Source organism: Camarhynchus parvulus, chromosome 21 (assembly GCF_901933205.1).
Source record: "Camarhynchus parvulus chromosome 21, STF_HiC, whole genome shotgun sequence".
In the NCBI taxonomy this organism is placed as follows: Eukaryota; Metazoa; Chordata; class Aves; order Passeriformes; family Thraupidae; genus Camarhynchus; species Camarhynchus parvulus.
In genome coordinates, this window is record NC_044591.1 from 355,853 (window position 1) to 376,898 (window position 21,046).

General features: G+C 47.9%; 1 protein-coding gene across 1 annotated transcript in view; it reads left to right on the top strand.

Moving 5' to 3' along the window:
* The window catches only part of EIF4G3 (eukaryotic translation initiation factor 4 gamma 3), a 146,586-nt gene that overhangs the window by 22,596 nt on the left and 102,944 nt on the right, over positions 1 to 21,046 (top strand). The window contains 1 exon segment of the mRNA XM_030963703.1: positions 18,899 to 18,974. Coding sequence (XP_030819563.1) covers positions 18,899 to 18,974 — 76 coding nt within the window.

The window sequence follows — 21,046 nt, forward strand, 5'->3', positions numbered from 1 at the left end:
GGTAGTTACTAGATTTCAAAAGCTTTTGGGGGGATGAGAACCCAAATTATTTTTTTTTTCTTCCCAAATGCCATAAATATCCATTTCTTATGCTCTGCCATCACCCACATCTCTCCAAAGAAAGAGCGAGTCAGCTGTGCCTGCTCAATGGAGGTATTGAGAGCCTGAGTCCCGGAAGCTGGCGCAGCCTGGGTCAGGAGTGCTTCATTCAGCTGCTGAGAGGCCCCAGGCCATGAGGGGAAGGCAGGATCCCACTGGGCTCTTCTGCCCCTGGGGATGAGCAAAGAGTCACTAGTGCTGCTCCTTACTCACCCTGCAAAGTGTGTAAGTGCCAGGCTCAGAGCTGAGGCTTTTAATTCAGGCAACAAAGCATTGCCACGTTCCGTGGGATTGCTCCCAAATCCATGTACACACCTCATCCTTGGAGGCTGAGCAGTGTTAAAAATCATCAGGCTTCAGAACTGCAGTGGCTTCTGGTTTGGGTTGGAAGGACCCTTAAAGCTCATCCTGTGGGCAGGGACACCTTCCACCATCCCAGGCTGCTCCAAGCCCCATCCATCCTGGCCTTGGACACTTCCAGGGATCCAGGGGCAGCCACAGCTGCTCTGGGCACCCTGTGCCAGGGCCTGCCCACCCTCACAGGGAAGGATTTCTTCCCCATATCCCATCTAACCCTGTTCTCTGGCAGTGGGAAGCCATTCCCCCTTGTCCTGGCACTCCAAAGTCCTGTCCAACTCCCACTGGTCCCTTCACCAAAGTTCCTCAGGGCAGGATGTGAAGGCTGTCTTGGGGATTCTCTGCTCCAGAGTGGAGACTGGAGTGAGCTGGGTGGAGCAGGGGTGGTGTTCAGCCCAGCCTTGGTTGTCACTTGGTTCATGATGGAGGAGGAGAAAGGGCAGGAACTGCCCTGTAAGGGGAGCAAACCAAATGTTCACTCAGCTTGGCTTTCAAACCTTGTTTCTTGCTGTTCTTGCTGTGGCCGTTTTGGGGAGTTCTGAAATGCCTTGTTCCCTCCTGGTCCACCTCCAGGAGGTTACAGAGGAGATGTCCCTGCGCTTGCAAAAATTGTGAAATAGTGTCTGGGGGATGCTGTTGGTCTCTGTGCTTCAGGGGCTGGCTGGGAGCAGGGGAGAGAGGTGCTCCAGGGCTGCATGGGAGCTCCAGGTGGGACCTTGGATCAGCTCAGAGGCAGGCACATCACAGCTGTTACTCATGGACGGGTTCTGGTGCTCTTTCAGACAAAACAGAAACTCTGTTCTGGAGTCAGGTGCTCTTCCTCTGATGGCCAGAGCCAAGGGGGTTAATGCCACTGAAGGAAAAAAATGCAATCATGATGATTATTATTATTAACTCTTGCTCATATGGGAGTCCCTGTCCTTCTGCAGCAGGAGCATGAGAGACCCAGGAGCTGGGGAAACGTGTGAAAGCTGATTGTTCAGTGTTCATTTCAGCAACTCCTTACAAAGCAGCAGATCAGGCCAAGTAACATAAAATGAAAATAATCAAAGTGGCAATCAGTTTATCCATAATAAAATTAATTCCTCACTATTTCATAGGAGCTGCATGGTGAAATTGTAACTTTTTTTGCTTGAACACTGTTCTGTGCCTCAGTGTTTCCTTCTGCCCTTGGCCACTGGCCCCAGCTCTGTGCCTGCTGTGCAGTAAACGGCCTCGTGTGGGTGTTCCCATAGCTCAGCTCAGCTCAGGTTCCCAACACCACTCAGAGGGTCCTGAACAGTGCTCAGAGTTTTCCACTGAAGAGCCCCTGCTTTCCTGGATGTGTTCCAGCTCTTCTGTTAAGGAAACGGGAGGATGAAGCCTGTAGGGTGTGTTTGAGTGGGATGAGGCTTTCCTCAGGTAGAGAGAGGGTTTTTTAACAGTCAAAGCTTCACTACCCCAATCCCTTCAGTTAGGAGGAGATCCCCAAAGGATTTTTATTTTTCAGGACTCTTTTCTCTGCCATAACAGGGAATTTATTCTTTAGTAAATAGCAGAAGATATCTCCCTGCTGTCTGTGGGATCATGCATGGCTTGCTTTGGGATTGGCCATGGTACATGTCAGCCAGTGTTTATAGGTGTTGGCTTTTCCTTGGGTGCCATGGCAGCAGCTCACCTCACCTCACCTCACCTCACCTGTGGCAGAGATGGCCCTACAAGCAGTGCCACGTGGGCTTTTCCCCCTGCCCTACAAACCATGATGTGCTTCCCACTGCCACAGGGCTCCGTCACTGCAAGGTACAGATCAGGATTACATTTACCCACCGGGCTGAGTGACTTCTTGGAGAACAGCCTTCTCTGTCCTTTATCTGTGCACAGATCCTCACTTGCCCTCCCTAAAGCTTTTGGATTTCTTGTTTTTACAAAAGGCTTTGTGTCAGGTCACCGTGGTGGTTCAGGAGTGTCTCTGGGCACGTTGGGTGTGAGTCAACCCAAATGGAAGTGTCCACTTAAACAGCCAGAGGAAAAAGCCTTTTTATGTAGCCGAGGCTGGGTACTTCAGGCTACAGCAAGTGTGATTAAATGAATTGAAATTCAAGATGTGGAGCTCCTGCTGGGGATTTCCAGTTGGGTTTCCCCTTGAAGAGCGCCGTTGGTTATATTGGAATAGAGGAAAGATTAATAACCCATGGGATGAAAGGGAAAAAAAGTGTCTTATGTAAAAGTAAGGATGGCTGATGAAATAGCTGACCTTGCAAAATGCTTTCTCTTGGCTCTGTGCTCTTAAATATGGAGGAAGACATTACAGGACATGGATACAATCACTTGTTATATTTAAAATATGGAGAGGCAGCATGCTTAATATTCCACTTAACTGGAGAAGCAACTTCTCAAGCAAACTCTGATCCACGAGCCTCACACAAATCCACAGGTATGTGTGGTTTATAAAAATGTGGACATTTACTTAAATAAATCTTGAAATCACACGTGTATTTACTATAAATTATTCTATCGTTGTCTGTATTGTCAATTAACCCATTTAGTAAATGTGTGTGAGAAGTTGTGAACAGCTCAGCTCAGCTCAGCACATTTTAATTAATGGGGATGGTCTCTGAAGAGCTCTGTGGGTTAGCTGGGCTTAGATGCTTTGGAATTTTACAGCATCTGTTTTCTCTTTTTCCTGAAAGGAAAACTCAGTTATCTCTGCAGTTTTGCAAACTCCTTGTCTACAGGTCCTTAAAAATTCCTTTTTAAAGTAAACAAACTCAGCCAAAGAGACACCAAAGTGCTTTAGATTAAATGTGAATTTGCCTGGAGTTAGATTTTGGGGGCTTTTCTGCATTCTGATAATTTGTTGCTAAAAGTGTGATGATTTTGGGGGATTGGAGTATTCAGGGGTGCAAGTCTGACTGTGCCCATACTGGGCACCAATTGCAGGAAATGTCAGCTGATGTTACATAACAGGTACAGAATTGCACATCAATCCAAGGATATGGTTAGTGAGACTTCTGCTGGCAGAACTGGGGCAAAACTGCTGCAGGTATTCGTGATTAGCCCCTATTTTAATTTTTTAAAGGAATATTGGGTTTTAATCACAGGTGGAAAAGTCGTAAATCCATCCCTTTTATTGGTTATAATGCAAATATACAGGCAGGACTTTGTTCAAACTTGGATGCAAACCTTAAAAATGCTCTACAATATTTAAGGAATATACTTCAGCAATGTCTAGGGAAATGGAAAGTTGCTTTACTGGTACAGCAGCAAAACTGCACTGGAAATGGGGGGGTACTGGGCTGCTGTCTGATCCAGAGAAGCTTTTCCTGCCTTGGAACATCAGGGCTGTGTTTGTGCTGCCCAGGTGAGCGCTGACCTCGGATACTCCTGGCTTACGTTAAAGCCACTCGCTTGCGTAAGTGCTTCTTACACCTCAGTTCTTGTGCCATCAAATGACACTGTTTGCACAGGAAAATCTGAGTGACCTTGGCATTTGCTGGGAAAATAGAGGAGCATGAGGAGTGAGATGACTCAGGAGAAAAGGGAAGGCAGGATACTTTTCGTCTTGAAGCATTATAGGGGATTAGAGAATGAGAGCTCTTTATGCTGATAGGGATGTGATAACTGTTGGAAAAGCCACATGTGGTGCTTGGGGCATCCAGGAAGATTGTTTTCAGTTAAATCTGCTTAAAAATCTACATCACTCTGCATTTTTTGCTGTGCAGCATGGGGATCTTTAATTGTTCCTGAATTTAAGAGGCTTTAATATCTCCAATAGAATAGGCATAAACCTTCCACCTCCAGCATGGAGATTTCCAGTGATGCTGTAAATCTCTGTGTGCCTGACCCCTCTAGTGATGGATGTGGTTGCTGAGGACAAATGGCCCAGAATGCTTCCTGGTGATCTTTGTCTGGGTTCCTGTGGCTCTGTGAGGGAGCTCCTGGTGTAATTGCCCCTGTCCTGGCAGCTTTCCTGATGGCTGCCCCCTGTGTCAGTGCTGCTCCTTGGGATCCCAGGCCTCAGAGCTGGCTCCCACCTCAAGGGACCCCCTCAGCTGAGGAAGGCATGGGCCCAGTGTCCCAGATAACACCACCACTTCTTCAGTTCAGAGCAGAGTGCAGCCAGTTGCACAAGCTGCTGCTAAATTGCTCTTTCTCAAGCTGTGCCAGAAGACTTCCTGCACTGAAGTAGCACAAGCTGGAAACTCCTTCCTTAATAAGCAGCTTGTCCTCCAATACCAGCATTGCTTCCTCTGAGGACTTTCATATGAAATTAACACAAAAAAGAGGAAGCTGGCTGAGTAGCAGCCACATATATCTGGTATTATGGGATATTTTAAAAAGTCTGATCTCTTGGTCACTTTTATTATATAGGTAGATTATATATGGATTTATGTTGGACTTGTGCTTGGGAGCAACAACAGGTTTGGTGGTGTGGACATTCAGCAGCTTCTGGGCATAATTCTCATATGGAGGAAGGCTAAATAACAATTATCTCCTGGTTTCCTTGTACAGGGATGAGGGAGGGCTTCAGCTTTCTGTCTCAAGTTCCATTAGGCTAAAACCTTCATGAATTTTTGTCGAAGAACTTTATAGTTAAGCACAAGTGGTCACCTCCTCCCTCCCCTCCCTTCTGCTTTGAAGTCTTCAGATGGCTGGAGGGAACTGCCTACATAGAGAGGAGTGCCCTGCAGCTCCTTGTGCCAGCTGGGAATGCCCCATATCTTGAATTACAAGACCTTCAAGCATAGATTTCAATGGTAGATTCCTTGATTTGAGTTTTTTGCAGTGTTGACTGTTTTTTGCTTGACATGTCAATTGAAAAGATTCCCTGGATGTAAATTAGTGCTCAGTGCCCCATTTAGTGTCACTTGCTATAAATACTGTTCCCACTAGAGCACTAAGAGGTGGGAGCTGGGATAAACCATGAGCTCCAGGCTGCACCCTGTCTGTGATCTCTCCTCATTCCCTGTTCCCAGTGCTGGTGATCTCCTTCCCCACAGTGCTGAATCGCTAAAAAGGAAACCATTTAAAGCCCCTTGCCTGGCAGATGATGTGGAATTGCAGCCTGACCCCTGCATAAACTTGTTTTCCCTGGGAATTCTCCCTTCCAAACCCCCTCCTGTGTTTCAGTCATCACTTGGGTCATCCTGCACTGCTGTTTGGTCAGGGGCTGTGGAGGGGCAGATCCCAAATACCCATGGCAGCTTGGCTTGTGACCATAGCATTCAGCTGATGGTTTTACACGATACTAGGGCATTTGCAGGGGTGGAGCTGCAGGATTTGGACCCATTCCACAGAAAGGGATGGGGCTGTGCACTGCTGGACATGGCTCCAGGTGGAAGGGTGCCCTTCCCAAAGTGTCTTTGCAGAGGGGGCAAGAGCTGACACGTTCAAGGTGGTATGTAAAACATCCGAAAGCTTCAGTGTGCTAATGAACTAATGGCACTGAAATGAATTGCTCATTAAAGAATCAGGTGGTAGCATAGAGACCAATCTCAGTGTTGAAGGGAAGCAGTGGGAAATCTGTACTCAGATAAAGTGTTGCTTTCCCCATGTCCTTATTTTTTCTTTGGTAAATGCATGACAAGTTTTGTGTCCTGTCCTGAGGCCTGAATTGCCTTGAGGCTCAAGTGGTCCTTGTGGTGTCTGTGTTGGTTCTTGCTCATTTGCTCTGCACCACTTCCCTTCACCTAGACAGACCCCATCCCTAAGGAACAAGCCACATCCTACCAAGATTCACCTCCCTGCCATCTCACATGAAGGACTAAAATAATCCTGGAGAATCACAGGGCTCCTTGTGACTCCAGCTGCTGTGCTCATGCCCATTGCTTTACTTCCTTTCTCATACACTCAAAATCTACTTTGGCCCCTCAGGGCGGTCTCCTGGCTCCATCAGGACTGTAGTGGAGGTGTGGAAACACAGGAGAAGGGAAGAGCTGGCGTGTAGGAAGGGCCTGGTGTGTAGCCATAGCCAGTCCCTCCATTGGAATGCAAAGGAGGCAAAGCCACAGAGCAGGACAGGGAGCTCTGCCTGGCTGAGAAAGGCACCAGCCTCTGGTTCACAGGGTGGGTTTAGGATCTTCTGGGGGTGCTTTCATGGATGTGGTTTTGTGTTGGGATTAGAGATGTCCCTCTGAGCTGCAGTGGGAAGGGTGGATCTGCCTTTGCTGACTGGGCTGGCTGCACCCTGGTCTCAGATGTGATGATCATGTGAGTGTTTGGTGATTTAAATCAGCTCACAGAATCCATGGAAAACTTCACCCAGCCAAGGAAAAAAAATAGTTTTCTCTTGAATCACCAGGCTGAGCTGGTTCACCAAGGAATCTTGTGATCTTTAGTCCTTTCTGAGGAACGTTATTCCTTGCTGAGGGAGCTGGCAGAAGCTGTGGGGGCCAATGTTTGGCAGTGAGGTAGGTTTAGGATCCCATGGAAGCTGACCTGTGGGAGGGGAAAGGGAAGCACTGTGCCCTCAGGGAACCATGCCTTGGTTTTCTTCCCTTTTCCCAGGGACACTGGGGCTACCCCATGACCTGAAATTATTCCCCTTTACCCCTCTAATTAACCGTGCTCCAGAAGGTTTCTAAACAATGCTCCATGGAAGTGGAGGCTGCAAGGGGAAGCTTTTAGACCTACAGCTTGCAGCACCTTGGAAGTGTCTGTTTCTTTCCCTACCTGGCCCCCCAGGCATGGATGGATGGAGGAATTGCAGGATGGAGGACTTGGGCTTTTTTCCAGCTTTTTCTGGTTCTGATCCAGGATTGTCCCTTGTGTTTTGAAAGCATGAGATGTGCAGTGTAAGAGCCATGTAAAATAGTAACAGACACTGACTTCAGTCACTTGCACAATAAATTATCATTATTATTATTATTATTATTATTAATGTTGTTGTTGTTGTTAGAATTAATATTATTTATTACATTCATTTTACTTGAGTAGACAGATGAGAATTTTTTGTGTTGGAAGGGCAGCAGGGTGAGGTGGTGTTGTAGAGATAGGCAGTCTGTTGGCTGACACTAAAAGGGATTTTTTTTTTTGTCAGGGCCACAAAATAAGTATTTCAGTGGCAGGGGAGCTTCAGAGCTTTGTCTCATTTCAGGGAATAGCAGGGGTGCAATAGTTGCATAAAAATCTTCTAATTAAAAGAAGCAGCTGAGCTATTTAGGCTTGTGAACTGCCACTAAAATACTAATTATTTTGGGATGTGAGAAGGTCTGGAAAAGCTTCTTCATCAGGAAATCATGAAGGTTTCTCCTGTTTAAATGGGTTATATAGAAGCCCAGAGTAGTTTGGGCTGGGAGGGACCTTAAATCTCATCTGGTGCCACAGGCAGGACACCTTGAACTGTCCCAGGTTGCTCCAAGCCCTGTCTGGAGCAGCCAAGCCAGGAACTGTGGCCACTCCAGCATTTTCTATAGGAGACCTCCTGCCTTTGTGAGAATGTGCAGATGTTTGGCTTGTCTCAGAGTAGAGAAAGTGATTTAGCAGCTGCTGCTGACTATGAGAACAATTTTAGAAGAAATGTCACTGTCTCTGGTCAACTGAAAGCCTGCTGCTCACTCAGTTTGGATGATTTTAACATTTGCATCTGTATTTGCAGCCTTCAGATTGTTCATTGCTAGTGTGGTCAGGTCTGGTCAGCCCCTGGGGGATGGTGCACCAAGGGTGGCTTGGTGGCTCTCCTGTAATTGGGAAGGGCAAAACTAAAAGCTGTTTCTTATTACCCTTATCTTACTGAGGTCTTTTTATCCCTTGTGCTTCCAGATGAGTGAGCTGCTGCTTTCAGAGTGGGTTGTGCTCCTAGAAGAGATGCACATGGGTGTGGGGAACAGCATCTTCAAAAACCCCCTTGTGGCCTGGAGTCAGAGCGTTGCTTGGGTAGATGTGTGGTTATGGTACAGCACAGCACTGCCTCAGCTCCTTCCTGAGGGTGTGTACCTGCTCCTCCTTCTCCAGTCCCATCAAACCTCCATCCTCTGATTAAATCCTTTCCCTGTGAATCACCTGCAAAGGTGCATTTACACATTTTAGGATCCTTACAAACATACCCTGACTGCTCTGACTCTGTGTTTTGATCACTTGGTACTTGTTTTAAGAAGTAAAGAAATGATATCTTGGTGTAAACCTTAAAATGACAAACAAAAATCAGGTTTGCCTTTAATATATGGATGTAAAAAGCAGCAGCACCAAAATCCTTCATTCCCGTGCCTTGGCTCTCTCCTTGGGCAGAAAGCAAAGAAAAGCTTCATCCCTGAGAGCAGCACAGCTCCAGCAGAGATCTATAGTAATTTCATGGAATTTTAGGAGGTATTTAGCCCTATATCACATAGCATGAGCCCAACTTCCTGGCATTGCCCTGCCTGGGACTTTAGGGCTGTTTTGGGGCCTGGCTGTTCTGAGCTGGCTGGGTGTGTGTGCTGCTGGTGTAACACAGCTCTGCTTCCAATTTATTGAGTGCATTTTGGAGTTCAGGCCTCATCTGGAATTTCTCCATGGGATGTTGACCCACCATAGTCCTCTGTAACTTAGAGATGATTCTCCAGAATTCAGCTGGAGTCTCCAGAGCCCACCTTGTTGAGTCTTTTCCCCCCATCTTAATATTTTGGGCTCTTTATAAGGTGCCTGTCCTGGGGTTGTGGCTAGAGATCCGTGAGGAATCACTTGGAGCAGCAGGGTCTGTTGGAAGACAAACAGGGCTGCTCCAGGCTCCTGAGCGTTGCCTGTTTTCTGCAGCCTAATGGGAATTTCAATTAACATGAACAAGTACAATCATAAATAACCCTCCTAAAATTAATGGAATTTTAAGGCTTCATTGGCACATTCCCTGTGATGCTGTTGCCTCTCTGTGGCAATGCCATGATTTCCAGCTGAAGGGAGCTGATGAGATGTATTGACTTTTTCATTTCTTAGAAGAGTCCATATATTTTGAGAATAAAATGTGAATTGAAAGATATGGAAGTGGCTGGTGTTTTATGGAGGAAAGAGGACGAGTCAGCTGGTGAGAAGTTGCCTGTAGCAGAGCAAGAGATGCTGTCCTGGCACGTCGTTCACTTTGTTACCTGAGCTGGCACAGGCACAACCCATGGAGCCTCCATGGCTTTATTTTGGTAATTACTGATACTTCACAGCTGGGTTGAAACGTGGATTTAACCTTATTCAGGCTGTGCTGTGAACACTTCTGGGAGCATTGAAAATACACCTCAAAGTTCAGAGTTACAGAAATATTGCGTGTGTCACCTCCAGACACGTCCCCCACCCACCTCAAGGAGAATCCCAGCAGGATTAGCAGGGTTTAGACACAATTTCTTCCACCCCAAACAACCTCTCCGGGTCTCAGCTGAAAATAGCCACTTTGCCTCCATGCTGAGGTTGCAGTGGAGGGAGACAGAGATGAACTAACAAAATCAGGTTGCCCTTAGAAACACATTTGTATCGGGCAGAAGAATTGATTGGGATTTTGTGCCGTCGGCTGGTGGGTGGGTCCTGCCAGCCCCCGGGGTGAGGTGAGGTCTGGGCTGATTTAGTGCGGGTGAGCTGTCTCAGTGCTGGGTAATTTAGAGATGCAAAACTGAGCCTGGAAGTAATGAGCTCTGGCTAATTAGGTGCTTGTCTGCAGGTGGAACTATTGCAGCTGGTGCTCCCAATATTGCTGGTTTGTGTTTGAAAGCATCATGGAATCAGTGGGATGCTGGGAATACAGATAATTTGCAACAAAGGGATTTTTTTTTCTGTTACCTTCCCCCAGCTTTCCTTTGGCATTCCCATTTGGCTTGACTGTGAGATTATCACACGTGGACCAAAGATGGAAGGGAAGGGATGAGGGGAAGGGGGTTTTTTATACAGGACAAAGGGGAATGGCTTCCCACTGCCAGAGGGCAGGGATAGATGGAATACTGGGCAGAAACTCTTCCTTGTGAGGCTGGGCAGGCCCTGGCACAGGGTGCCCAGAACAGCTGTGGCTGCTTCATCCCTGGCAGTGTCCAATGCCAGGCTGGACAGGGCTTGGAAGTGACCTGGGATAGTGGGAGGTGTCCCTGCCCATGGCAGGGGTGGGACTGGATGGGCTGTGAGGACCCTCAGAACCCAAACCAGTCTGGGATCCTGGGCTGTGTTGTGGAGCGGATATTTAAAGGGATGTGAGTTGGAGGATTTGGAGACATGCTGGGGTACAAACAGGATGTGCACTGTGGCTGTGGCTGCTCACACAGAAGGGCTGGGGATGTGCCAGGTGGGCTCTGCCTGACGTGGGCCGTGCAGTCGCATGTGCCAACCAAAACGTGGTGGGACTCCCTGAGGGAGGGGAGCAGGACTCTGAGCAGCAGCAGGATGCTGGGGGCAGGAGAGGGACAGCACGCTGTTCAGTCAGCTTTTGAAGGTCATATTTTCCTTTCAAGCTGCAGTTTTCAGCCCTGGAAAGCTTTTCCGACAGGCTTTGAGGTTCATGGGGATTTGTGTGCCCCTTGTCTTTGGAAAGCTCTCCTGTTCCCATTCAGCTTCATGCTTTGTGTGGCAGACAGCAGGGAAAGGCAGTGTTTGGGATTATTTGGAAGCTGATGCTGAGATTAATGATACATAATTAGGTAAAAAGCTCAAGATGTATTTTGAGGCAAGTTTTGTTATGAGGAGAATGTTCATTTAGAGCATGGAATTAGCTGGGATAAGCAGGGAAAGCCTCAATGTAACATTTGGATCCAGACAGAGCTTGGGGAGGATGATTTAATGAGGAGCACTTAATGCAGAGGGATGGACAGGATGATAACTTCCAGTCATCATCTCAGAGTTCAGTTGGGGAGCAAGGAACAAGTCCTGCAGTCAGGGATTTTGAACAAGGCAATAAAGGAGTGGTGAAACATCAACAATATTTATGTAAGTGCATTTCTGGTACAAAAGGAGAAGATAAATACCTTATTTAAGGTTTTGTTCCAAGTATAAAATAGCCCATAAACAGGAATTTAAAGAGAGTTCAGTGATGCAGTTTAATACACAAAACACATGAAGGATTAAAGAGGTTGTTTGTACAAACACTTCATTGATCCACTTAAAATTTATATGTCTGATAAATGGCAGTTGGGCTGTGAACATTGACTACACATGTGGCACCAAGGAGCTTTATACTGGGCCATAAAATGTTGAAACAAGCTTAATAATGGCTTTTGCCATCAGATCCCTTCTGGGGATAAGTCGTTCTGGAAAGTGGCAGACCCTGACGTTTTCCATCTCTTGACAGGGATGATGTACTGCTCTGTTAAAAATTCTGGTACTTTTAAACCATGAACTCCATTTTTGCCACTTTGCAAACACTTTTTATTGCATTCCTTTGTTTTTAAAACATTTGACTCGCCAGAAATAGTCCTTAGATCAGAATTAATTATTGGTGTAAAGCTGCCATGGGCTTTTAAGGAATTCCTCACCTGCAGCTCTTAACCATGACCATATTCCTGAGTGCTCGTGCCAGCAAAAAGTTGTGCTTGTTTTTCCCTGGTATAGTAACAAGAAACACCAAACACTGAAACACCAGTGCCCCACTGGAGCTTGACCTGTGGTATAGTCAGGGCTCAGAATTGTGCTTTGTTTTGACATCCCATCACATTGTGCAAGAGCAGTTGCATCCAGCTGAGAAAACGGAAATAAAAGCACTCTTTGCATACAGAGGCCACCTCATTCCTTAAGACTCAGCCAAAAGGCCTGATCCCCTTGTTGGGAATCCACTAAAAAAAAAACCCCGAACAGACAAAAAACCCCACCCAAACACATCCTAAAGTAAAATATGATCTCTGCAAGGAAGGGACATGGGATATGTCATTGGATGGAAGCAGGAAATGGTTAGGGAGGGTCAGCCTCTTATTAGGTGGGGTCTTCAAATGTTTTCCAAAGTCCTTGAGTTATGTTGGTCTTGATTTTTGTAGTATTAATTCTCTCTCATTTGTTATGAGCAAGAGCAGCTCAGCTGTGAAGGGTCAGGGTGCTCGAGTCCTGTAAGAGCTTAAAATGTGGAGGTGACAGGGAACAGGGGAAATCGGCGTGGGCCTCTATAATGAGGGGCTGGATTCTGCAGATACACCGGAGGACTAAATTATGGTCACCCAGGCAACATCCCTAAGTTTGGAGTTACTTGCTTTGTAACTTGAATTTTATTTCTCCTTGGAAGAAGTCAGTTTGGTTGTCACATTTCAGCACGGAGAGATGATGACACTGTTTTGATCTTATATATTTTAATTTTTCCCAGGTAATGTGTCAGTTGGTGGAGTTTGCTTTGGGATTTTGTTGTTGTTTTGTCTTCTAAATGCTGTAGTTTGCTTTGCCAGCATTCCTTCCTCGAGCTTCTGAAACGTGATCTGTCAAAAGAGGGATTGATTTTGAAGGGAAAATTGATTGCTGAAGTAGTTGCTAAGTAAAGGAGTTTGTGGTGCTACATTTGGGAGTAGTAAGATGAAAGCTGAGGGAAAACAAGCTGCAAAATTTCCTGCTGAGGAGTTTGTGCTGAGATTTAATTCTTCTGATAGGGAGCACTGATGCTTTCTGAGCTCCTCATTCATTGCCGTGCAGCTTTCCAAACCACTCTGTGCTGTGGGGGAGTTAATCTTTCTCCCTTACCCTTTCCTTTACAAGCTTGGCTTGATTATTATCCCCTATCAACTTGCTGAGAGGAGCACGATGCTGCCTCCCATCCCTGTTCCTCGTGGCACAGCCCGGAGGTCGGGGAAGCAGCGATGGCAGCGGGGCTGCCGCGCTCGGGTACCGAGCCCAGGAGCTCCCCCCGCGCTGCCGCTTTAAGAGCTCGGGCGGGGATGGGCAGGGAGAGCTCCGGAGCCAGCCCAGCATGGCACGGGTGGGATGAGGCTGTGAGGGGATGATGAGGCTGTGAGGGGATGAGGCTGTGAGGGGATGTAGCCATGAGCTTCGCTGATGGATGCAGGGAGAGGATGCGGCGCTGAGCCAGCTCACGGCCAGAGCTCTCTGGGATCTCACTGACAGAGCTCTCCGGGATCTCACTGATAGAGCTTTCTGGATCTCACTGACAGAGCTCTCTGGAATCTCACTGCCACAGCTCTCTGGGATCTCCCTGACAGAGCTCTCTGGACCTACTGCCAGACTCTCATCTCACGCCAGAGCTCTCCGGGCTCTCACTGCCAGAGCTCTCTGGTACCTCACTGACAGAGCTCTCCGGTACCTCACTGCCAGAGCTCTCCAGGATCTCACTGCCAGAGCTCTCCAGGATCTCACTGACAGAGCTCTCTGGAATCTCACTGCCACAGCTCTCTGGGATCTCCCTGACAGAGCTCTCTGGTACCTCACTGCCAGAGCTCTCCAGGATCTCACTGCCAGAGCTCTCCAGGCTCTCACTGCCAGAGCTCTCTGGGATCTCACTGATAGAGCCCTCTAGGATCTCACTGCCAGAGCTCTCTGGGATCTCCCTGACAGAGCTCTCCAGGATCTCACTGATAGAGCTCTCTGGGATCTCACTGACATTGCTCTCTGGGCTCTCCGCTCTCACTGACAGAGCTCTCCAGGCTCTCACTGACAGAGCTCTCCAGGCTCTCACTGACAGAGCTCTCTGGATCTCACTGACAGAGCCCTCCAGGATCTCACTGGCAGAGCTCTCTGGAATCTCACTGATAGAGCTTTCTGGATCTCACTGACAGAGTTCCCTGGATCTCCCTGCTGGAGCTCCCTGCCAGGTAGGACTGAGCGCGCCGTACAAAAGGCTCGGCCCTGCAAGTGGAGGATGGTGGAGCTGGGAAGGATGAGGTGATGCCAGGGAAGTTTCAGCTGCTGTGACTGGCAGAGCTTTTCCCTTTGAACCTTTTCAGAGCCTTGTGTTACCCAGCTGGCTCAGTGAAGTGTTGCTGCTGTTGGGATGTTCACCTCCTGCATTTTAATTGTATGGTGAATAGAGAAGAGGCTGCAGAGGAGAAACATACTCCTGGAAAGCTCCCTGCTGTCACATCCATGCATACTTGGGTTTTATAGATTCCTTGCTCCAAAAAGCTGAAAGAAATGCTCAAATTCTTTGTGGTTTCTTGCCCTTCTGTAATCTTGCTTGGCAGTTTTTCCTTGGGATTTTTAATGCACAGTTTCAGTACAAGTGGGGATACGTGTGGGGATTACATAACCCTGGGGAAATTAGTGGGAGACTGGCTCCATTTCTGGGCAGGGAGGAAAATCAGGAGTTCTGGAATGGTTTTGTGTAAGGTGTTTGCATAGGTGCCTGTGAGTACTGTGGGTGTTTCTATTCCTGGGAAGAGGTGCTTCCTCAGAGCTGTGAGCTGGAAGGGGAGGAGAGGTCAGTGGTGCTTGGGTAAAATGGTTGCTAGTTGCTGAAATGAGCTTAGGTGAAAAGCACCATTCGAGGGAAAATGAATCCATTTTGGGAGAAAATGGAATAATGTTCTCTCTGAATTCCTGCAATCTCGGTGGAGCAGAGAAAGCTGTACAAATTCCTGCTGGAAGGGCTGGTTTTGGTGTGTGTTTCCAGGTCTGTAACAGCACACAGAAATCTCGCAGAATCACAGTTCTGTAGTATGATTGGAACAAGCAGAGAAATGTGATAGAAGGAGGAGATTTCTGCAAGGAATTCCTGCTGACTGTCATTTCACTCAGCATTTGGCAGTGTCACTGATTGCTCCAGCAGCTCCAGGCTGGATTTTTTTTCCTTAATCGCTTTACAGAGAAGTCACATATTCCCCTCTCCTCAGAGTGTGGCCGTCGCTGTCTAATTAACAGAGATCCTCCTCTTTTTAAGGAGATTTTTCATTTCCAGAAAAATTCTGTGTGGTTTCCAGCCAGCATTCCTTCTCCCACTGGGTCTATAATAGCTCCTGAAATTCCCCAGCTTGTAATCACTGCTGCAGCCAGATGGGGACTAGGTGGAAGACCCATTGCATCTGTGCCTGTATTTATGAATCTGCCAGAAGTATCTCACTTAGGTGAGATTTTAGATATATATTTCATGAGGTAATGAGCCCGGAACAGCGACGAGGAGGATCCAGCGCTGGTACTGGCAGGGTTGCCATCCCTCTCTCCCAGATCCTGGAGTGATGCTGATGGAGCAGGGAGAGCTCTGAGGAGTTGTTCAGCCTGACACGAGCAGAGCAGAAGCTGCAGTTCCACTTTACCAACTGATGGTGCTTTAAGAGGTTCTTGGATTTAACAGAGTCTCCTTGCTTCTGCTTTTCTGCTTCATTGCTCTCCTCGTCTCTTCTCCCTGTGGAAGGAGCTGTGAAAACTGTGTGAGGTTTGGATTTTCTTTGCTTTTTCTCCACTCCCTCTCCCTTCCCACCCTCCTGGATGATTTTGGAGCATAGTTGCCCAAATCAGTGATGTGGGTGGCAGGATATAGGGGAGGAGGAGGGGGAGGAAGAGGGAGGGCACAGGATGCTCCTGAATTGGATCTCAGCACAGCAGGGTAGTAACACAGAAGAGCTGCCTGAATTACTCAGGGCTGTCCCTGGTGCTCCTGGCTGTGGTGAATCCAGCACTGCAGTGGGGCTGGGCTGGCTGGACTCTCCCTCCTGCACTCACCTGGCTGTGCTGGGGCAGCCTGAGGGCAGCAATCCCAAGGCTTGTGCTGCATTTTGGGATGTGCAGCCCCAGTGGCACCACAATCTGTGTGTGAGAGCAGATGAGTGAATGCCCTGGGGGTGCTGTGGGTGTGGGTGTGGATGTGCATGGGGATGGAATGATGCTGCTGGATGAGGTTCTGCTTCCCACCTGCCTGCCCTGACCCGTTCACCTCCCTTGCTGGAGTATCCATGCTGTCACTTAACCCTTTCCTGGAAGAGCCTCACCAGCACAAGTCGTGATGAATTTTGCTGTCACCCTGGCTCACTTCTCCCCCAGTGACAGCAGCTGTGATCCCAGGACAGGCTCTTTTGGCAGGTGGAGGGAGAGGGAAGGTGGTGATGCCCACTGGGGAGCAGGAACAAGCTCCAAGAGGCTTGGTGGGAACCAAGAGCCTTTCCACTTGCCCAGCTCCTTTCAGGGAAGCTGGAATCTCTCCACTGGTCCAGCTCCTCTCAGGGAAGCAGGAGCCTTTCCACTTGCCCAACTTCTTGCAGAGTCAGTCTGTGGATGCCACAAGTTAGATGCTGGAAATAATCACTTTCTCCAACCATTATTTCATTAAGGCTTACTGGAATTGGAGGCATTTTGTTCCTATCAGTCTTGTGTCCAGGTCAAATCCTTTTGCAAAAAGGGCTTAAAAGGTTTCTTCTGGATCTGATGAGAATCTTCCCTTCCTAGGAGAGATCTTAAACAGTGACTCCAAACTCTGCAAATCCATCTAAACTGCTCCTTCCTTCAGGCAGCTCTTCCTGGGTGCAAAAAGAGCGGTTGCTCTGCTCAAAGAAGATTATTTCCTCCTGGCTTATATAAGTTCTAAAATAAGAAAATAAATCCCAACCTTGTCAGGGATGAAACCGTTTTTCCAAACTCAGGAATGATCCCTTTTGAAGCAGAGATTGCTTCAGTGAATTGTCAGGAGTGCCTGGAGAAGGGAAATCTCAGCTGTGACACAAGGGGGGCAGCTCCATCCCGGGCCTTGGGCTGTCATCCCTGTCATAGGGATGTTCTGGGGGAGAGGGAGTGGTGCTACAGCAGGAAATTTGAGTTTTCATTCCATCTTCCAGTGTGTTTTAATCCTTCTGTCCCAGATTTTGGCTTTTTTGTTGTTATTTTCCAAAACTTGGGGGTGAATGCAAGATCCTTGGCATGAAGGCTGGGAGTGACTCTGTTGAAGTTTGTGACAAATGTTACTGTTGTTTGGCTGAGTCAGGGTTTTAAATCCCATTTGGTTGTTAAAAACCTCTCTGTTTATCAAATGACACCACTTGGGCCTGAGCTGGCAGATGAGCTAAGTGCAGATGAGCTTTAGACCCTGCTAATGAATTCGTGCCATCGTTAAAAAAAGGCAAAAAGAGATGTAGGGTGAATGAGCACCAGCCTGGGCACCAGAGGGACCAGATCCCATTCCTGGTTCTCCTGCCCTGGAGGTGGCCCTGGGCTGTCCCCTGTCACCTGCCACAGTGACAGCCCAGGGCCCCCCTGCAGAGGTGTTGTGAAGGTCAGGGCTGGGCTCTTCCCAGCATAATCCCATCAAGCAGCTTTTTGTTGTGTTTGGTGCTCAAACATTGAATCTGTAACAAAACTGAGTGGTTTTAGAGCGACTTCTGAGCCTGTTTGGTGAGGAGGAGCTTTTTAGCGACGAGTTCAGAGCCAGAGCAGAGCGAGGTTATAAATTTAATTCTGTCTGTGTGTTTCTGGTGCTGTAAATTTGCCTCAGTGCTGCTGGAGGAGGAGCTGATCCAGCTGGGACGTGCTGTGAGCAGTGGGCAGGGGCAGAGCAGCTTGTGTCTGAGCAGTCCTTACTTCAGCCTTAACATTTGGTCCATTTTAAGGGGAATAGTTGGGATTGTGGAGTTGGGGTGGCTGTTGAGTTGTGTGAGCACCGGCAGGGTCTGTTCTGTCACTGTGGTGTTGGTCCCTGCAAAGCTTTGGGCAGCAGCTTTAATCTGGGGATCAAACTTGGGGTGCAAAGAGTCTCTTGAAATCTCGACTCAAACTAATCTGGGCTCTGTATTTAACTTAGCAGTGTGTTTTTCATGTTAGAATAAATCTAAGTGTTTTAATGACTCTATTTTCTTTTTAAGTATATTAACATGTGAGATCTCTGTCCTTCCATATGTACAAGAACCTCAGTCAATCCAGCTGTTCTCATTTCCCGTGAAATTTTGGTGTGTAAAATATAAACAGCAAAAAGGTGAAATCGATTATGCCATTTAGGAAAACTTTTCAGCAAGTGCCTTTTCCATGACAGTGGGTATTGGGTATTGTCTGGATCTGTGTGAGGCCACAAGGTGTTACCCAAGTCAGGCTTTTTGATTGTTTTGGATCCCTGCATCCCCATTTTATTCAACAAATAATCCAGATTCTGTTGTGGGGTTTTTTTTTGTGCATAGGTTTTTTCCTTTTTTTCCCCCCATTAGATTTCCACAATGCCTTTACAATTAAGAAAACTCTTGCAATTTGCCTTTAAGTCGCCCTGCAGCAGCTCCTGGAAACCTCCCATCCCTCTGCCAGCCCTTTCTTTTGGTGGGCGGATGAGGAAAGGAGTCACTGGGTGAAGAGAGGCAAACAAGGAAACAATTCCAGCAGGATTGCTGCGTGCTTGGCAGAACAGGAGCTGCCATTGTCCACGGTGCCCTGCTGATCTGCAGGGTTTGCCTCTGAATGCTCAGGGCTTGTGGCTCCGGGGCTTTTTCCCTTTCAAACAGAAGCAGAGCTGGGGGGGGGGACGCTCTGGACAGACCCAAGGTTTTGTGGATTATTGGAGTTTGCGTTGGTTCCCTCGTTCCCAGGGTGGGAGATCCCGAGGGACTGGAGCTGCCAGGCTGTGCCTCCAGGGTGGGGTGTCCCTGGAGGGGTCCCCTGCCTTCCACGCTGCTTTCCTTGACTGGCTGTGTTGCAGAATCCCCCGAGGTCCTGTCCAGCAGCCCCTGGAGGATCGGATCTTCACTCCGACCGTCTCGGCTGTGTACAGCACTGTGAGTACCCACGGGGCTGGGGCAGGGTGGGGTCAGGGCTGGCCACAACCCCAGGGCAGCCAGAAGTCAGCCGTCAGAGAAAATACAGCTTCCTCTGCCCCTGAAATAAATGGTGCTCAAAAAGACTCTTTTGGTGGCATGTGAGTAGGAAAAAAAGGGAGGACCCTGTGGTTCTCCATAACTCCCTGACAGGAGAGTGCAGCCAGGGGGAAGTCGGGCTCTGCTCCCAGGGAACAAGGACAGGACAAGGGGACACAGCCTCAAGTTGTGCCGTGGGAACCTCTCACACTGGATGTTGGGAAAATCTCTTTGCTGAAAGCGTGGTCAGACACTGGCACAGGCTGCCCAGGGCAGTGGTGGAGTCACATCCCTTGCAGTGTTCAAAAGATGGGTGGATGTGGCACCTGTGGGCATTGGGATATTGGTGGAACGTTGGGTTTGATCTTGGAGGTCTTTTCCAACCTTAATAATTCTGTGATTTTATGAAGAACCTTTTTAGTTGCATAGGAGCAAGAAAGGGAGAAATCTTTGATAGACTTGTGGGTCCATTGCTATTTTTAAGTGTCTAGTTTTATTCAGTATATTGGAGAGTGGGTTTTCCCACTCTCCCAGTAGGAGAGTGTCACTGGAATGACAGTGTTTTGGCCATATTTTCATCTGGGTGACTCCATCTCTTTCCTGTGCATCTCACAATCTGATTTTTTTTTGTGTACTAGTGGCTTCACATTTCTAATACCTTCTTATGAGGAAAAATAATCAAGAAAGATTTGTTTTCACGTGAAAAATTCCATTGCACAGAGGAAGAAATATTTTGATAGTAAATAGAATATTTGGGATAGGTGCCTTTGGCTCTCTGTCCTAGATGATTGCTAATGTATAATATTGATTATTGTAGAAATTTAGCTTAGAAACAGCGATGTTTATTTGTGAACATGATAGTCTTTTCCTTTTATCTATTTCTTTTTTTTCCAATGGCAATAGCTGGAAGCCCAGGGTTATTTATAAGCTTTGCTAAATCAGCACAGCCCTGGGAAAGTCATATTTTGCTTTTCTGGTTGGGATAGTGCAAATATTTTTAATGCCAAAAAACCCTGCTTTTAAGCTGCTCTTTTAATTATTTGGAAAACAGGAAGAAAAGCTGTAGATGGGATAAATTCAGTACGTTTTATACAGAAACATAAGCTGCTGTGCAAGGTTTTCTCCTTCTCTGTTTGCAGGAGTGACTGGGGATGGGGTTCTTGGCTCTGGCTCCCTGGGGGCACCTGGGGCTGGAGCATCTCTTGCCCAGAGCAGCTCTGGCTGCCCCTGGATCCCTGGCAGTGCCCAAGGCCAGGCTGGGCAGGGTTTGGAGCACTCTGGGACAGTGGGAGGTGTCCCTGCCATGGCAGGGGTGGAACAGGATGAGGAGGATTCAAGTCCCTCCCAAGCCAAACCATTCCATGATGGTTCAATGATAATGATGATATTTAGCCTTTCCCTTTTTTGGGTTGTAGAGGAGTTTTGTGATGCCTCCTCTGCTGGGGCTGTCGGGGGTGCTAAGCTGGGCTCTGGGCAGGATTAAGGGTAAAAGTGCCAAGTGCCCATTGGTCCTGGAAATGCAGCAGCTCAGGTGGATCTAGGGGCAGAAGGACTCAGGGGTGGCCATGGGGGGTCTGGTGGCCATGGATTCCCATCCAGGGGAGTTGGATTGGGTGGGGCACAGCTGGCAAGGGTTGAAGGTTCTGAGGTTTGAGGCAGTGAATCAACAAACCCCAGCTGCAGGCTGTGGGCACCCTCTGTTCCAATACCTGATACAGAAATGTTTGTGTGCAGAAAAGCAAAACCAGAGGAACAAATTCTGAAGAAATCCTTCCCTGGGAGGGTGGGCAGGCCCTGGCACAGGGTGCCCAGAGCAGCTGGGGCTGCCCCTGGATCCCTGGCACTGCCCAAGGCCAGGATGGACAGGGCTTGGAGCAGCCTGGCACAGTGGGAGGTGTCCCTGGCCATTGAACAAGATGAACTTTTAAAGTCCCTTCCAGCCCAAACCATTCTGGGAACATTAATGTACAAACACTTCTAATAAATAATTCAGT